Genomic DNA, 19,704 nt, shown 5'->3' with positions numbered 1-19,704 from the left:
CTGTGTAGGATGAAGACACGCCCCTGGTGTGTCTCTGTCTCTGTGTAGGATGAAGACATGCCCCTGGTGTGTCTCTGTCTCTGTGTAGGATGAAGACATGCCCCTGGTGTGTCTCTGTGTAGGATGAAGACATGCCCCTGGTGTGTCTCTGTGTAGGATGAAGACATGCCCCTGGTGTGTCTGTCTGTGTAGGATGAAGACACGCCCCTGGTGTGTCTCTGTCTCTGTGCAGGATGAAGACACGCCCCTGGTGTGTCTCTGTCTCTGTGCAGGATGAAGACATGCCCCTGGTGTGTCTCTGTGCAGGATGAAGACATGCCCCTGGTGTGTCTCTGTGTAGGATGAAGACATGCCCCTGGTGTGTCTCTGTGTAGGATGAAGACATGCCCCTGGTGTGTGTCTCTGTGTAGGATGAAGACATGCCCCTGGTGTGTGTCCCATGCCCCTGGTGTGTCTCTGTGTAGGATGAAGACATGCCCCTGGTGTGTGTCTCTGTGTAGGATGAAGACATGCCCCTGGTGTGTGTCTCTGTGTAGGATGAAGACATGCCCCTGGTGTGTGTCTCTGTGTAGGATGAAGACATGCCCCTGGTGTGTGTCTCTGTGTAGGATGAAGACATGCCCCTGGTGTGTGTCTCTGTGTAGGATGAAGACATGCCCCTGGTGTGTGTCTCTGTGTAGGATGAAGACATGCCCCTGGTGTGTGTCTCTGTGTAGGATGAAGACATGCCCCTGGTGTGTGTCTCTGTGTAGGATGAAGACATGCCCCTGGTGTGTGTCTCTGTGTAGGATGAAGACACGCCCCTGGTGTGTGTCTCTGTGTAGGATGAAGACACGCCCCTGGTGTGTGTCTCTGTGTAGGATGAAGACACGCCCCTGGTGTGTCTCTCTCTGTCACGCCCCTGGTGTGTCTCTGTCTCTGTGTAGGATGAAGACACGCCCCTGGTGTGTCTCTGTCTCTGTGTAGGATGAAGACATGCCCCTGGTGTGTCTCTGTCTCTGTGTAGGATGAAGACATGCCCCTGGTGTGTCTCTGTGTAGGATGAAGACATGCCCCTGGTGTGTCTCTGTGTAGGATGAAGACACGCCCCTGGTGTGTCTCTGTCTCTGTGTAGGATGAAGACATGCCCCTGGTGTGTGTGTCTGTCTCTGTGCAGGATGAAGACACGCCCCTGGTGTGTCTCTGTCTCTGTGCAGGATGAAGACACGCCCCTGGTGTGTGTCTCTGTGCAGGATGAAGACATGCCCCTGGTGTGTCTCTGTGCAGGATGAAGACATGCCCCTGGTGTGTCTCTGTGTAGGATGAAGACATGCCCCTGGTGTGTCTCTGTGTAGGATGAAGACATGCCCCTGGTGTGTGTCTCTGTGTAGGATGAAGACATGCCCCTGGTGTGTGTCTCTGTGTAGGATGAAGACACGCCCCTGGTGTGTGTCTCTGTGTAGGATGAAGACACGCCCCTGGTGTGTGTCTCTGTGTAGGATGAAGACACGCCCCTGGTGTGTGTCTCTGTGTAGGATGAAGACACGCCCCTGGTGTGTGTCTCTGTGTAGGATGAAGACACGCCCCTGGTGTGTGTCTCTGTGTAGGATGAAGACACGCCCCTGGTGTGTGTCTCTGTGTAGGATGAAGACACGCCCCTGGTGTGTGTCTCTGTGTAGGATGAAGACACGCCCCTGGTGTGTGTCTCTGTGTAGGATGAAGACACGCCCCTGGTGTGTGTCTCTGTGTAGGATGAAGACACGCCCCTGGTGTGTGTCTCTGTGTAGGATGAAGACACGCCCTGGTGTGTCTCTGTGTAGGATGAAGACACGCCCTGTCTCTGTGTAGGATGAAGACACGCCCCTGGTGTGTGTCTCTGTGTATGAAGACACGCCCCTGGTGTGTCTCTGTCACGCCCCTGGTGTGTGTCTCTGTGTAGGATGAAGACACGCCCCTGGTGTGTGTCTCTGTGTAGGATGAAGACACGCCCTGTCTCTGTGTAGGATGAAGACACGCCCCTGGTGTGTGTCTCTGTGTAGGATGAAGACACGCCCCTGGTCTCTGTCTCTGTGTAGGATGAAGACACGCCCCTGGTCTCTGTCTCTGTGTAGGATGAAGACACGCCCCTGGTGTGTCTCTGTCTCTGTGTAGGATGAAGACACGTCCCTGGTGTGTCTCTGTCTCTGTGTAGGATGAAGACACGTCCCTGGTGTGTCTCTGTCTCTGTGTAGGATGAAGACACGCCCCTGGTGTGTGTCTCTGTGTAGGATGAAGACACGCCCCTGGTGTGTGTCTCCACTGGTGTGTCTCTGTGTAGGATGAAGACACGCCCCTGGTGTGTGTCTCTGTGTAGGATGAAGACACGCCCTGGTGTGTGTCTCTGTGTAGGATGAAGACACGCCCCTGGTGTGTCTCTGTGTAGGATGAAGACACGCCCCTGGTGTGTGTCTCTGTGTAGGATGAAGACACGCCCCTGGTGTGTCTCTGTGTAGGATGAAGACACGCCCCTGGTGTGTGTCTCTGTGTAGGATGAAGACACGCCCCTGGTGTGTGTCTCTGTGTAGGATGAAGACACGCCCCTGGTGTGTGTCTCTGTGTAGGATGAAGACACGCCCCTGGTGTGTGTCTCTGTGTAGGATGAAGACACGCCCTGTTGTGTGTCTCTGTGTAGGATGAAGACACGCCCTGGTGTGTGTCTCTGTGTAGGATGAAGACACGCCCCTGGTGTGTGTCTCTGTGTAGGATGAAGACACGCCCCTGGTGTGTGTCTCTGTGTAGGATGAAGACACGCCCCTGGTGTGTGTCTCTGTGTAGGATGAAGACACGCCCCTGGTCTCTGTCTCTGTGTAGGATGAAGACACGCCCCTGGTCTCTGTCTCTGTGTAGGATGAAGACACGCCCCTGGTGTGTCTCTGTCTCTGTGTAGGATGAAGACACGCCCTGGTGTGTCTCTGTCTCTGTGTAGGATGAAGACACGTCCCTGGTGTGTCTCTGTCTCTGTGTAGGATGAAGACACGCCCTGGTGTGTGTGTCTCTGTGTAGGATGAAGACACGCCCTGGTGTGTCTCTGTCTCTGTGCAGGATGAAGACACGCCCCTGGTGTGTGTGTCTGTGTCACGCCCCTGGTGTGTCTCTGTCTCTGTGCAGGATGAAGACACGCCCCTGGTGTGTCTCTGTGTAGGATGAAGACATGCCCCTGGTGTGTCTCTGTGTAGGATGAAGACATGCCCCTGGTGTGTCTCTGTGTAGGATGAAGACATGCCCCTGGTGTGTCTCTGTGTAGGATCATGCCCCTGGTGTTCTCTGTGTAGGATGTGCCCCTGGTGTGTCTCTCATGCCCCTGTCTCTGTGTAGGATGAAGACATGCCCCTGGTGTGTCTCTGTGTTCATGCCCCTGGTGTGTCTCTGTGTAGGATGAAGACAGGCCCCTGGTGTGTGTCTCTGTGTAGGATGAAGACATGCCCCTGGTGTGTGTATCTGTCTCTGTGTAGGATGAAGACAGGCCCCTGGTGTGTGTCTGTGTCTCTGTGTAGGATGAAGACACGCCCTGGTGTGTCTCTGTGTAGGATGAAGACACGCCCTGGTGTGTCTCTGTGTAGGATGAAGACACGCCCCTTCCTGGAAGAGTGGTTGTCTCTGTGTAGATGAAGACACGCCCCTGGTGTGTCTCTGTGTAGGATGAAGACACCCCCTGGTGTGTCTCTGTGTAATGAAGACACGCCCTGGTGTGTCTCTGTGTAACCCCCTGGTGTGTGTCTCTGTGTTCCGTCTCTGTGTAGGATGAAGACAGACTGTTTCATAGCCGACTCCCTTCCTGGAAGAGTTTCTAGAGAGACTGACCACCCTCAACTACCCAACCAGCCGCATCAGACTGTTTATACACAACAACGTTAGTACACACACACACACACACACCATCGCACACACACACACACACACGCCAAAACAGACACATCACACCATCCTACAAGTGTCACAGGACTCGTCTGAAGGTAACCCATACAAATTAATGGTAGTATGGAGATATACACTGCTCAAAAAAATAAAGGGAACACTAAAATAACACATCCTAGATCTGAATGAATGAAATATTCTTATGAAATACTTTTTTCTTTACATAGTTGAATGTGCTGACAACAAAATCACACAAAAATTATCGATGGAAATCAAATGTATCAACCCATGGAGGTCTGGATTTGGAGTCACACTCAAAATTAAAGTGTAAAACCACACTACAGGCTAATCCAACTTTGATGTAATGTCCTTAAAACAAGTCAAAATGAGGCTCAGTAGTGTGTGTGTGGCCTCCACGTGCCTGTATGACCTCCCTACAACGCCTGGGCATGCTCCTGATGAGGTGGCGGATGGTCTCCTGAGGGATCTCCTCCCAGACCTGGACTAAAGCATCCGCCAACTCCTGGGCAGTCTGTGGTGCAATGTGGCGTTGGTGGATGGAGCGAGACATGATGTCCCAGATGTGCTCAATTGGATTCAGGTCTGGGGAACTGGCGGGCCAGTCCATAGCATCCATGCCTTCCTCTTGCAGGAACTGCTGACACACTCCAGCCACATGAGTTCCAGTATTGTCTTGTATTAGGAGGAACCCAGGGCCAACCGCACCAGCATATGGTCTCACAAGGGTTCTGAGGATCTCATCTCGGTATCTAATGGCAGTCAGGCAACCTCTGGCGAGTACATGGAGGCCTGTGCGGTCCCCCAAATAAATGCCACCCCACACCATGACTGACCCACCGCAAAACCGGTCATGCTGGAGGATGTTGCAGGCAGCAGAACGTTCTCCACAGCGTCTCCAGACTGTCACGTCTGTCACATGTGCTCAGTGTGAACCTGCTTTCATCTGTGAAGAGCACAGGGCGCCAGTGGCGAATTTGCCAATCTTGGTGTTCTCTGGCAAATGCCAAACGTCCTGCACGGTGTTGGGCTGTAAGCACAACCCCCACCTGTGGACGTCGGGCCCTCATACCACCCTGATGGAGTCTGTTTCTGACCATTTGAGCAGACACATGCACATTTGTGGCCTGCTGGAGGTCATTTTGCAGGGCTCTGGCAGTGCTCCTCCTGCTCCTCCTTGCACAAAGGTGGAGGTAGCGGTCCTGCTGCTGGGTTGTTGCCCTCCTACGGCCTCCTCCATGTCTCCTGATGTACTGGCCTGTCTCCTGGTAGTGCCTCCATGCTCTGGACACTACGCTGACAGACACAGCAAACCTTCTTGCCACAGCTCGCATTGATGTGCCATCCTGGATGAGCTGCACTACCTGAGCCACTTGTGTGGGTTGTAGACTCCGTCTCATGCTACCACTAGAGTGAAAGCACCGCCAGCATTCAAAAGTGACCAAAACATCAGCCAGGAAGCATAGGAACTGAGAAGTGGTCTGTGGTCACCACCTGCAGAACCACTGCTTTATTGTGGGTGTCTTGCTAATTGCATATAATTTCCACCTGTTGTCTATTCCATTTGCACAACAGCATGTGAAATTTATTGTCAATCAGTGTTGCTTCCTAAGTGGACAGTTTGATTTCACAGAATTGTGATTGACTTGGAGTTACATTGTGTTGTTTAAGTGTTCCCTTTATGTTTTGAGCAGTGTATATAGATATTTAACCTTCATCTGAAGGTAACCCATACAAATGAATGGTAGTATGGAGATATACAGGAAGTTTACATACACCTTAGCCAAATGCATTTAAACTCAGTTTTTCACAATTCCTGACATTTCAAACACGTCAACACCTTGTTTCATATGGTTATTTGTCTGTCCTTTTTTTGCCATTTCTGGATGTGTTATTCAATGTGTTTCTATGGGCTATAGTAGGAAAGAACCAATTCAATATGTTATCAAATCATGAATTTAAATAGTTTGTCGATACCTAAAGGGGTCTTACAATTCAACATCGCATTGTTAAATGATCTGTGACCTTCTTCAAACAATTCCACCTGTCAGTTTAGCAACCCCCTCCCACGGCTTAGACTTTTAAAGGTTTTAACCGTGTGAGATGGTGTGAGATGGTGTGAGATTGTGTGTCATGCTGTGGGATTGTGTTTAATGCTGTGTCATGCTGTGCGTGTTAGGTGGTGTATCATGAGCAGAACATTCAGCGCTTCTGGGAGAAGCATCGTGTTCTGTTCCCTGACGCCAGGCTGGTCGGACCGGAGGAGAACCTACAACAGGACCAGGCTAGAACCATGGCTGTGTGAGGATTACACCTAGAACTATTCCTTAGAACATGAGGGAACCCTGAACACTGTTATTGTAACAATGAGCTGCTTAGAACATGTCCCATACCTGCATAACCATTCATGTAATGTGTGTGTGTGTGTGTGTGTGTGTGTGTGTGTGTGTGTGTAGGGAGGCGTGTAAGAAGGACAGTCAGTGTGATTACTACTTCAGTATCGATGCTGATGTTGTCATCGTCAACCCTGATGTTCTCCGTATCCTTATAGAAGAGAACAAGTAAGAATCCTTCACCCTACAGACTACACCCTACACCGTACAGACTACACTATACAGACTACACCCTACAGATGACACCGTACACCCTACAGATTACACACCACACACTACACCGTACAGACTACACCCTACAGATAACACCGTACACCCTACAGATTACACCGTACACCCTACAGACTACACACCACACACTACACCATACAGACTACACCCTACACCGTACAGACTACACCCTACAGATGACACCGTACACCCTACAGACTACACCCTACAGACTACACCCTACAGACTACAGACTACACCTGATGTTGTCATCTTGCCTTCCTAAAGTATTCGTACCCCTTGACTTATTCCACACCCTAAACCCTACAGACTACGCACTACGCCCACACACTACACCCTAAACCCTACAGACTACACCCAACACCCAACAGAATGAATTCTTACCCCTTGACTTATTCCACATGTTGTTACAGCCTGAATTCAAATAAATTTTAATAGATATTAAATAGATTTCTCACTCATTTACATACAATACCCCATAATGACCAAGTGAAAACATGTTTTCAGAAATGTTGTGAAAATTAAACACAGAAATATCTTTATTTACATAAGTATGCACACCCCTGAGTCAGTACATTGTACAGGCACATTTCGCAGCACCTGTGTCTCTAAGAGCTTGCCACACCTGGATTGTACCTTTGCCCATTATTTTTTTCAAAATTCTTTAACTCTGTCAAATTGGTTGTTGATCATTGCAAGACATCCCTTTTCAGGTATTGCCATAGATTTTAAAGTAAATTTAAGTCAAAACTGTAATTTGGCCATTCAGGAACGTTCACTGTCATCTTGGTAAGCAACTCCAGTGTTTATTTGGCCTGGTGTTTTAGGTTATTGTCCTGCTGAAAGGTGAATTCATCTCCCAGTGTCTTTCATCCTGAAAAGCTCCCCAGTCCTTAACGATGACAAGCATGACAAGCTTGATGCAGCCACTACTATGCTTGAAAATATGAAGAGTGGTACTCAGTAATGTGTTGTATCTTCTCCAAACATAACACTTTGTATTCAGGACACAAAGTGAATTGCTTTGCTACATTTTTTGTTGCGGTTTTACTTTAGTGCCTTGTTGCAAACAGGATGCGTGTTTTGGAATATTTTTATTCTGTACAGGCTTCCTTTTCACTCTGTCATTTAGGTTAGTATTGTGGAGTAAATACAATGTTCTGGATCCATCCTCAGTTTTCTCCTACCACAGCCATTAAACTCTGTAACTGTTTTAAAGTTACCATTGGTCTCATGGTGAAATCCCTGAGCGGTTTCTGTCCTCTCCGGCAACTGAGTTAGGAAGGATGTCTTTCAAATAAAATTAAATCTCATGTATTTGTCACGTCTGCCGAATACAACAGCCCTTAACCAACAATTAAGAAGTTAAGAAAAAAATAAGTGTTAGGTAAAAAATAGATAAGTAGAAAATAAAAGTAACAAATAATTAAACAGTAGCAGTAAAATAACAATAGCGGGGGTTACGGTACAGAGTCAATGTGGAGGCTATATACAGGGTGTTGCTATATACAGGGGGTACCGGTACAGAGTCAATGTGGAGGCTATATACAGGGTGTTGCTATATACAGGGGGTACCGGTACACAGTCAATGTGGAGGCTATATACAGGGTGTTACGGTGTGTGGAGGCTATATACAGGGTGTTACGGTACAGAGTCAATGTGGAGGCTATATACAGGGTATTACGGTGCGGAGTCAATGTGGAGGCTATATACAGGGTGTTACGGTACAGAGTCAATGTGGAGGCTATATACAGGGTGTTAGTCAGAGTCAATGTGGAGGCTATATACAGGGTGTTACGGTACAGAGTCAATGTGGAGGCTATATACAGGGGGTACTGGTACAGAGTCAATGTGGAGGCAATATACAGGGGTACTGGTACAGAGTCAATGTGGAGGCTATATACAGGGTGTTACGGTACAGAGTCAATGTGGAGGCTATATACAGGGTGTTACGGTACAGAGTCAATGTGGAGGCTATATATACAGGGTGTTACGGTACAGAGTCAATGTGGAGGCTATATACAGGGTGTTACGGTACAGAGTCAATGTGGAGGCTATATACAGGGTGTTACGGTACAGAGTCAATGTGGAGGCTATATACAGGGTGTTACGGTACAGAGTCAATGTGGAGGCTATATACAGGGTGTTACGGTACAGAGTCAATGTGGAGGCTATATACAGGGTGTTACGGTACAGAGTCAATGTGGAGGCTATATACAGGGTGTTACGGTACAGAGTCAATGTGCAGGGGCACCGGTTAGTTGAGGTAATATGTACATGTAGGTAGAGTTAAAGTGACTTTGATTAGCTATTCAAGAGTCTTATGGCTTGGGGGTAGAAGCTGTTAAGAAGCAGAGACAACAGTCTATGACTGGGGTGGCTGGAGTCTTTGGCAATTTGTAGGCCCCTTATCTGATTTTTCATTATATAGAGGTCCTGGATGGCAGGAAGCTTGGCCCCACTGATGTACTGGGCCGTTTGCAATACCCTCTGTAGTGCCTTGCGGTCGAAGACTGAGTAGTTTCCGTACCAGGCAGTGATGCAATGCTATTGATGGTGCAGCTGTAGAACCTTTTGAGGATCTGAGGACCCATGGCAAATATTTTGTCTCCTGAGGGAGAACAGGCGTTGTTGTGCCCTCTTCACAACTGTCTTAGTGTGTTTGGACCATGATCGTTTGTTGGTGATGTGGACGCCAAGGAACTTGAAGCTTTCAACCTGCTCCACTGCAGCCCTGTTGATGAGAATGGGGGTGTGCTCGGTCCTCCTTTTGCTGTAGTCCATAATCATCTCCTTTGTCTTCATCACGTTGAGGGAGAGTTTGTTGTCCTGGCACCACATGACCAGATCTCTGACCACCTCCGTATAGGCTGTCTTGTCGGTGATCAGGCCTACCACTGTTGTGTCATCGGCAAACTTAATGATGGTGTTGGAGTCGTGCCTGGCCGTGCAGTCATGGGTGAACAGGGAGTACAGGAGGGGACTGAGCACGCATCCCTGAGGGCCCCTGTGTTGAGGATCAGCGTGGCGGATGTGTTGTTACCTAACCTTACCAACTGGGGGCGGCATTTCAGGAAGTCCAGGATCCAATTGAGGAGGGAGGTGTTTAGTCCCAGGGTCCTTAGCTTAGTTATGAGCTTTGAGGGCAATATAGTGTTGAATGCTGAGCTGTAGTCAATGAATAGCATTCTCACATAGGTGTTCCTTTTGTCCAGGTGGGAAAGGGCAGTGTGGAGTGAATAGAGATTGCATCATCTGTGGATCTGTTGGTGCGGTATTTAAATTGAAGTGGGTTTAGGGTTTAGGGTTTCTGGGATAATGGTGTTGTGAGCCATGACCAGCCTTTCAAAGCACTTCATGGCTACAGATGTGAGTGCTACGGGTCAGTATTTATTTAGGCAGGTTACCTTAGTGTTCTTGGGCCAGGGACTATGGTGGTCTGCTTGAAACGTGTCGGTATTACAGACTCAGACAGAGAGTTTGTCAATGAAGACATTTGCCTGTTGGTCAGCACATGCCCAGAGCACACGTCCTGGTAATCCGTCTGGCTATGTGGCCTTGTGAATGTTGACCTGTTTGAAGGTCTCAATCACATCGGCTATGGAGAGCATGATCACACAGTCGTCCGGAACAGCTGGTGCTCTCATGCATGTTTCAGTGTTACTTGCCTTGAAGCGAGCATAGAAGTAATTTAGCTCGTCTGGAGGGTTCGTGTCACTGGGCAGTTCATGGCGGTGCTTGCCTTCGTAGTCTGTAATAGTTTGCAAGCCCTTCCACATCTGACGAGCGCCAGAGCCGGTGTAGTATGATACGATATTAGTCCTGTCTTGACACTTTGCCTGTTTGATGGTTCGTCGGAGGGCATAGCGGGATTTCTTATAAGCTTCTGGGTTAGAGTCCCGCTCCTTGAAAGCGGCAGCTCTACCCTTGAGCTCAGTGCGACTGTTGCCTGTAATCCATTGCTTCTGGTTGGGGTATGTACGTACGGTCACTGTGGGTACGACGTCATCGATGCACTTATTGATAAAGCCAGTGACTGATGTGGTGTACTCCTCAATGCCATCGGAAGAATCCCGAACATGTTCCAGTCTAATAGAAAAACAGTCCTGTAGTTTAGTATCTGACCACTTTTTTATAGATCGAGTCACTGGTGCTTCCTGCTTTAATTTTTTCTTGTAAGCAAAAATCAGGAGGATAGAATTATGGTCAGATTTGCCAAATGGAGAGTGAGGGAGAGCTTTGTACGTGTTTCTGTGTGTTGAGTAAAGGTGGTCCAGAGTTTTTTTCCACATTTAACATGCTGATAGAAATTTGGTAAAACTGATTTAAGTTTCCCTGCATTAAAGTCCCCGGCCACTAGGAGCGCCGCCTCTGGATGAGCGTTTTCCTGTTTTCTTATGACCGTATCCAGCTCATTGAGTGTGGTCTTAGTGCCTGCATCGGTCTGTGGTGGTATGAAGACAGCTATACAGATAAACTCTCTAGGTAGATAGTCTACAGTTTATCATGAGATTATTATGTGACTTGTTAAGCACATTTTTACTCTGGACCTTTTAGGTTTTCCATAACATTTTAGTCATTTAGCAGATGCTCTTATCCAGGGAGAATTACAGTCAGTGCATTCATCTCCAGATAGCTAGGTGGACCAGTCATAGTCAGGACATTCATCTCCAGATAGCTAGGTGGACCAGTCATAGTCAGGACATTCATCTTCAGATAGCTAGGTAGACCAGTCATAGTCAGGACATTCATCTTCAGATAGCTAGGTGGGACAACCACATATCACAGTCATAGTATTGTCAAAGACCCCAGCCACCTCAGTCATAGACTGTTCTCTCTACTACCGCATGGCAAATGGTACCGGAGTGCCAAGTCTAGGACAAAAAGGCTTCTCAACAGTTTTTACCCCCAAGAAATAACACTCCTGAATAGGTAACCAAATGGCTACCCGACGATCTGCATTGTGTCCCGCCACCCACCAACCGCCATCCCCTCTTTTACGCTACTGCTACTCTCTGTTCATCATATATGCATAGTCACTTTAACCATATCTACATGTACATACTACCTCAATTAGCCCGACTAACCGGTGCCTGTATATAGCCTCTCTACTGTATATAGCCTCTCTACTGTTTATAGCCTCTCTACTGTAGATATACTCTCTACTGTATATAGCCTCGCTACTGTATATAGCCTCTCTACTGTAGATATACTCTCTAAGGTATATAGCCTCTACTGTTATAGCTTCTCTGCTGTATAAAGCCTCTCTACTGTGTATAGCCTCGCTACTGTGTATAGCCTCGCTACTGTGTATAGCCTAAGCACCATGGTTTTATAGGAAGAAGGTAGACAGGGTCTGTAGTTTTATAGAGAGAAGGGATACAGGTCTGTAGTTTTATAGGAAGAACTGATACAGGGTCTGTAGTTTTATAGGAAGATGGGATACAGGGTCTAGTTTTATAAGAAGATGGGATACAGGGTCTGTAGTTTTATAGAGAGAAGGGATACAGGGTCTGTAGTTTTATAGGAAGATGGGATATAGCCTCTCTACTGTATATAGCCTCTCTACTGTATATAGCCTCTCTACTGTGTATAGCCTCTACTGTGTATAGCCTCTCTACTGTATATAGCCTCTCTACTGTATATAGCCTCTCTACTGTGTATAGCCTCGCTACTGTGTATAGCCTCGCTACTGTGTATAGCCTCGCTACTGTGTATAGCCTCGCTACTGTGTATAGCCTAAGCACCATGGTTTTACTGTGAAGAGCCTAAGGGTCATGGTTTTATAGGAAGAAGGGATACAGGGTCTGTAGTTTTGTAGGAAGAAGGGATACAGGGTCTGTAGTTTTATAGGAAGAAGGGATACAGGGTCTGTAGTTTTATAGAGAAGGGATACAGGTCTGTAGTTTTATAGGAAGAAGGGATACAGGTCTGTAGTTTTATAGAGAGAAGGGATACAGGGTCTGTAGTTTTATAGGAAGATGGGATACAGGTCTGTAGTTTTATAGGAAGAAGGGATACAGGTCTGTAGTTTTATAGGAAGATGGGATACAGGGTCTGTAGTTTTATAAGAAGATGGGATACAGGTCTGTAGTTTTATAGAGAGAAGGGATACAGGGTCTGTAGTTTTTGACGTCAGGCAGTTAACCCGCTGTTCTTAGGCCTTCGTCATTAAAAACAAATTTGTTCTTAACTGACTTTCCTAGTTAAAGAAAGGTAAATATAAACAATTACCTGATTATATCTAAAATACTGAACCCAATATCCTAACCCTCTCTTTATCCACAGGTCAGTGATAGTGTGGTCTAACACACTACACCCTAAACATGTTCTGTCTGTCTCCAGGTCAGTGATAGCCCCCATGTTGTCCAGACATGGCAAACTGTGGTCTAATTTCTGGGGAGCTCTGAGTCCTGAGGGGTTCTACTCTCGATCTGAAGACTACATCGATATTGTACAGGGCAAGAGAGCGTGAGTACACAAACACACACACTATATAACCCTATATATAGTTAAAGTAGGAACTTTACATACACTTAGGTTGGAGTCATTAAAACTAGTTTTTTAAACCACTCCACAAATGTCTTGTTAACTAACAGTAGTTTTGGCAAGTCGGTTAGGACATCTACTTTGTGCATGACACAAGTAATTTTTCCAACAATTGTTTACAGACAGATTATTTCACTTATAATTCACTGTATCACAATTCCTGTGAGTCAGAAGTTTACATACACTAAGTTGACTGTGCCTTTAAAAAACTTGGAAAATTCCAGAATACGATGTCATGGCTTTTGAACCTTCTGATAGGCTAATTGACATCATTTGAGTCAATCAGAGGTGTACCTGTGGATGTATTTCAAGGCCAACCTTCAAACTCAGTGCCTCTTTGCTTGACATCATGGGAAAATCAAAAGAAATAAGCCAAGACCTCAGAAAAAAATGGTGGACCTCCACAAGTCTGGTTCATCCTTGGGAGCAATTTCCAAATGCCTGAAGGTACCATGTTCATCTGTATAGTAGTACGCAAGTATAAACACCATGGGACCACACAGCCGTCATACCGCTCAGGAAGGAGACGCGTTCTGTCTCCTAGAGATGAACGTACTTTGGTGCGAAAAGTGCAAATCAATCCCAGAACAACAGCAAAGGAACTTGTGAAGATGATGGAGGAAACAGGTACAAACGTATCTATATCCACAGTAAAACAAGTCCTATATCGACATAACCTTAAAGGCCGCTCAGCAAGGAAGAAGCCACTGCTCCAAAACCGCCATAAAAAATACAGACTACGGTTTACAACTGTACATGGGGACAAAGATGGTACTTTTTGGAGAAATGTCTTCTGGTCTGATGAAACAAAAATATAACTGTTTGGCCATAATGACCATCGTTATGTTTGGAGGAAAAGGGGAAGCTTGAAAGCCGAAGAACACCATCCCAACCGTGAAGCACGGGGTGGCAGCATCATGTTGTGGGGTGCTCTGCTGCAGGAGGGACTGGTGCACTTCACAAAATAGATGGCTTCATGAGGAAGGGAAATTGTGTGGATATATTGAAGCAACATCTCAACACATCAGTTAAAGCTTGGTCGCAAAAGGGTCTTCCAAATGAAAAATGACACCAAGCATACTTCCAAAGTTGTGACAAAATTGTTTAAGGACAACAAAGTCAAGATATTGGAGTGGCCACTTCAATTCTATAGAAAATGTGTGGGCAGAACTGAAAAAGCGTGTGTGAGCAAGAAGGCCTACAAACCTGACTCAGTTACATCAGCTCTCTCAAGAGGAATGGACCAAAATTCACCCAACAAATTGTGGGAAGCTTGTGGAAGGCTACCCGAAACATTTGACCCAAGTTAAACAATTTAAAGGCAATGCTACCAAATACTAATTGAGTGTTTGTGAACTTCTGACCCACTGGGAATGTGACGAAAGAAATAAAAGCTGAAATAAATCATTCTCTCTACTATTATTCTGACATTTCACATTCTTAAAATAAAGTGGTGATCCTAACTGACCTAAAACAGAGAATTTGTACTTTGTACTATATAACCCTATATATTCTATATGTTATCTATATAACCCTATATATTATATATGTTCTCTGTATAACCCTATATATTCTATATGTTCTCTATATAACCCTATATATTCTATATGTTCTCTATATAACCCTATATATTCTATATGTTCTCTATCTCTGTAGTGGTCTATGGAACGTTCCCTATATAACTCAGGTCTACATGATAAAGGGGTCAGTCTTGAGAGGTAGACTGTCTCAGGTCAGTCTGTACAGTCAGGAGGGGATGGACCCAGATATGGTGTTCTGCAGGGCCGTACGAGACCAGGTATATATTATATATGTAATGTTATATATGCTATATTATGATATGGACCCTGATATGGTGTCTGCTGGGAGATTTGTTTATATATACAGTACCAGTCAAAAGTTTGGGCACCTACTCATTTTCTGGTATTTCTTTATTTTAACTGTTTTCAACATTGTAAAAAAAAAGTGAAAACATTAACGCTATGAAATAACACATATGGAGTCATGTAGTAACCAGAAAAGTGTTGAACAAATCATTGTAGATTTTAGATTCTTCAAAGTAGCCACCCTTTGCCTTGACAGCTTTGCACACTTAGTAACAGAAAGGTTGCAAGATCGAATTCCCAAGCTGACAAGGTAAAAATCTAACCCACTGTTCCTAGGCCGTCATTGAAAATAGAATTGGTTCTTAACTGACTTGCCTAGTTAAATAAAGGTAAAAATCAAAAAAATATATAATGTCTCGCAAAGAATGTCACATATTGGTAGATGGGTAAATTAAATGCATTCCAGGTGACTACCTCATGAAGCTGGTTGAGAGAATGCCAAGAGTGTGCAAAGCTGTCATCAAGGGAAAGGTGTGGCTACTTTTGAAAAATCTTAAATATAAAATATATGTTGATTTGTTTAACACTTTTTTGGTTACTACCTGATTCCATATGTGTTGTTTCATAGTTTTGATGTCTTCACCATTATTCTACAATGTAGAAACAATAAAAATAAAGAAAAACCCTGGAATGAGTAGGTGTCCAAACTTTTGACTGGTGCTGTACATATTGAACAACAATATAAACGCATTCATGTCAAAGGTTTTATGAGTTACAGTTCATATACGGAAATCAGTGAAATAAAGTCCCTAATCTATGGATTTCACATGACTGGGAATACAGATATTAATCTGTTGGTCACAGATACCTTAAAGGGGTATCTTAGGGGTTTGGATCAGAGAACCAGTCAGTATCTGGTGTGACCACCATTTGCCTCATACAGTTTACACATCTCCTTCACATAAAGTTGATCAGGCCTGTGGAATTATGTATTTTGACATTTTTTTCAATGAATAAAAATGAATAGGCAGCAGCTACACTTCTACTCTTGAGTCTCACTAGGTCTCTAAGAGCTGAGAGTCTCACTGGGTCTCTAAGAGCTGAGAGTCTCACTGGGTCTCTAGGAGCTGAGAGTCTCACTGGGTCGCTGAGAGTCTCACTGGGTCTCTAGTGAGAATATTTAATTTAATTTATATATATATATATTTATTTATTTATTTATTTATTTATATATATATATTTATATATTTATATATATACACTGTATATATGAAAGTCTATATTTCCTATGTTGTGTTACAGGGAGTGTTTATGTTTGTGTCTAATCGTGATGAGTTTGGTCGTCTGGTCTCCTCCTCCAACTACAACACCAGCAGACTTCATCCGGACATGTGGCAGATCTTTGACAACCCTCTGGTGAGAGCACACACACACACAACATCACACACACACACACACACACGCAACATCACACACACACACACGCGCAACATCACACACACGCAACATCACACACACGCAACATCACACACACGCAACATCACACACACGCAACATCACACACACGCAACATCACACACACGCAACATCACACACACGCACATCACACACACGCAACATCACACACACGCAACATCACACACACGCAAATATCACACACACGCAACATCACACACACGCAACATCACACACACGCAACATCACACACACGCAACATCACACACACACACACACACACACGCGCAACACACCACACACACACACACGCGCAACATCACACACACACACGCGCAACATCACACACACACACACACGCGCAACATCACACACACACACACACGCGCAACATCACACACACACACACACGCGCAACATCACACACACACACACACGCGCAAACATCACACACACACACACACGCGCAACATCACACACACACACACACGCGCAACATCACACACACACACACACGCAACATCACACACACACACACACGCAACATCACACACACACACACGCAACATCACACACACACACACGCAACATCACACACACACACGCAACATCACACACGCAACATCACACACACACGCAACATCACACACACACGCAACATCACACACACACACGCAACATCACACACACACACACACACACACACACGCAACATCACACACACACACGCAACATCACAGACACACACACACCATCACACACACACACACCATCACACACACCATGGTAATATATGTTATAGGACTGGAAGGAGAAGTTTAACCATGGTAATATATGTTATATATGTGTTTTAGGACTGGAAGGAGAAGTATATCCATGAAAACTACTCTAAGATCTTTGAAGACAACCAGACCATCGTGGAGCAGCCGTGTCCTGATGTGTACTGGTTCCCATCCTTTACAGACAGGATGTGTGATGACCTGGTGGAAACCATGGAAGACTTTGGAGAATGGAGTGGAGGAAGACATACGGTACGGAGGAGGAGGAGGAGGACCTATGAGAGGGAGAGAGAGTGCATCTGTGACTACTATGTCTCTTTGGTCAACTGTTTTCTTCTGTGTGTTTTCCAGGATGAGCGTCTTGCAGGGGCTATGAGAACGTCCCTACTGTAGATATTCATATGAACCAGATTGGCTTTGAGAAGGAGTGGCTCAAGTTCCTAAAAGAATACATCAGCCCTGTTACTGAGAAACTCTACCCAGGCTACTTCCCCAAGGTACACGCAATCACAGACACATGTTAAATACTTTATCTGAATCCACAAATCACATAACAGTAAAGAAGACTTGTTTTTCCTTTAAAAAAGGAAGTCTTGCGATGCCCTGAGACATATCGTCAGTAATGACTCGTACCTTGATCTCCTGTGGCTCCTCGTACTTCGCCCTCTTCCTTTCGTTGGCCCCCTCAATGTGCTCCTTTCCCAGGTTGACTTTCAGCTCCCAGTCTTCAGCTGTTGTGAGAAGACTTGTGGAGGTTCTGGTAGGTGGTATTGGCTGTCCCTGTCCCCTGGCTCTGACGATTGCCCGCTTTGATTTGCTGTTTCCACAATGGCTTTAGTCACCTGGTCGTGGCACCAGCGGTAGCGACTCTCACCTGGGGCTGTGCTCAAGGGTTCCTCTCTTCAGGCACAGAGGGCATGATGGTGAATCGACCTTGCCCCAGCAGAACGGGTAAGATGGGCTTGGTAGAACATTGTAGACTGCCTGGATCAAAAAATGTATGCGCTGAGGCTTTCCAAAGCTCTGTCCATATGACCTTACGCTCCACCGCTTGCTCCCATCTTGCTCCTTGTTGCCTCATTCCGACCATCCTGCCGGCTTGCTCCTCCTCGACTGCTGCTGGAACTTCCTCCTGTATCAGCTTCCGTCGGTCTTTCCCTTGGACCTTGTCGTAGCGTGGCGTTGTAATGCCCACCAACACGCTGTGCCGTAACCGTGACTCAGCCTGCTCCACTTGCTTCCTGTCCTCCCCTCTATCCCGGCCTAGGAGACTTTCTGGTCCCTTGACTCCCAGTATTGTCGCACGACCATATTGTACGGCTTACCATGAATTCATCATTCAGGCAGCTGATGGGTATCTTCAGTTTGTTCTTCTGACAGAACAGGGTGATGCTGCTTTGAGGTATTCCCAGCCATTTTCTGAGGTAGCTGTTGTCTCTGGACTGTAGAGATCAGGGCCTCGTAGACAAGGAGGATCCAGAGAATCAGTGGGAGTGTTGGTGTCATCCAGACCTTGAACTTGCCTTGTCCACTGCAGCTGACCACCAGCTCTTGGTTGATTGTCTTGATGAATGCTGTATCCCTCGGCTGCTGTCAAACAGACTCTTCAGCGGTTTCTCTGCGACGGATGGGATCTGTGTGTCTCGAATGGCGAGCGGAACTTGTCCACAGTCTTCCCCATCTAAAGCTTTAGACTTCGCTGACTTGAAACTCATCCGTGCCCAGGTGGCAAGCTTCTCCAGCCCCTTCAAAATCCACCTACTCCCTGGGACGGATGTTGTCACAGTCAGGTTGTCCATGAAGGCTCTGATAGGAGGTTGTCGCACACCAGACTTGGTCAGCGGGCCTCTGCATTCCACCGCAGCTGACTTCACCAGTATGTTCATGACAAGGGCGAACAGGTTACCAACATTTTGAAATATCACAAATACATTTAACCAGCTTCCTCCGAGACTGTCATGTATGTACAGGTTCTTGTATGAATAACACCCCCCCCAGGCCCAGGCGGTGATGAATTTTGTAGTCCGGTATCGTCCAGATGAACAGCCGTCTCTCCGTCCGCATCACGACTCCTCCACCTTCACCATCAACGTAGCACTCAACAGCAAGGGAATGGATTACCAGGTACACACCAGGCCTGGACTGGGAATTGTTGTAGTTTGGGGTTTATTTGAAAATACCACATTTTCAAATACTCAAGTAATCTAATAGAGTTTACACTTAAAGGCAACTCACGTTTCTATTGATATCGAATACAGGTCTCAGAGAAACAAATCATATTTGGAAGTATTTTGAAGGTATGCAAGTTATTTCAAAACAAATATATATTTATTTGATGGTTGCCAAATATTTGATGAGAACTAAAACAGTTGAATTAGTCTAGATATACACTGAGTAAACAACCCATTAAGAACAGCTTTACATGTCTCGTCACTTCATTATTACCATAGCAACATAGTTGATACATAGGACTTTGGAAATGTCTTCATGGCATAATTATGTAGTTATTAAGATGCAATTACCAAAGTATTATGTAACAGCATACTAATAAAAGTATATTACTCAGGAACAGGTTAATGT

The 19,704-nt window shown here is 45.9% G+C and overlaps 1 protein-coding gene across 1 annotated transcript in view; it reads left to right on the top strand.

Moving 5' to 3' along the window:
• LOC112235044 (multifunctional procollagen lysine hydroxylase and glycosyltransferase LH3) overlaps nt 1-19,248 on the top strand; it is a gene marked incomplete at its 3' end in the record, with an annotated part of 41,197 nt that extends 21,949 nt beyond the window's left edge. Inside the window, 10 exon segments of the mRNA XM_042314199.1 lie at nt 3,766-3,868; nt 6,071-6,192; nt 6,348-6,452; nt 12,861-12,986; nt 14,721-14,862; nt 16,193-16,306; nt 17,200-17,376; nt 17,476-17,488; nt 17,491-17,621; nt 19,123-19,248. Of these exon segments, the coding sequence (XP_042170133.1) occupies nt 3,766-3,868; nt 6,071-6,192; nt 6,348-6,452; nt 12,861-12,986; nt 14,721-14,862; nt 16,193-16,306; nt 17,200-17,376; nt 17,476-17,488; nt 17,491-17,621; nt 19,123-19,248 (1,159 nt within the window).
• Between the last annotated feature and the right edge of the window lie 456 nt (nt 19,249-19,704).

The sequence above is a fragment of the Oncorhynchus tshawytscha genome, unplaced genomic scaffold (genome assembly GCF_018296145.1).
Source record: "Oncorhynchus tshawytscha isolate Ot180627B unplaced genomic scaffold, Otsh_v2.0 Un_contig_9827_pilon_pilon, whole genome shotgun sequence".
Classification (NCBI taxonomy): domain Eukaryota; kingdom Metazoa; phylum Chordata; class Actinopteri; order Salmoniformes; family Salmonidae; genus Oncorhynchus; species Oncorhynchus tshawytscha.
The sequence above is the reverse complement of the archived record's forward strand: the minus strand, read 5'-3'. Positions and strand labels throughout refer to the sequence as shown.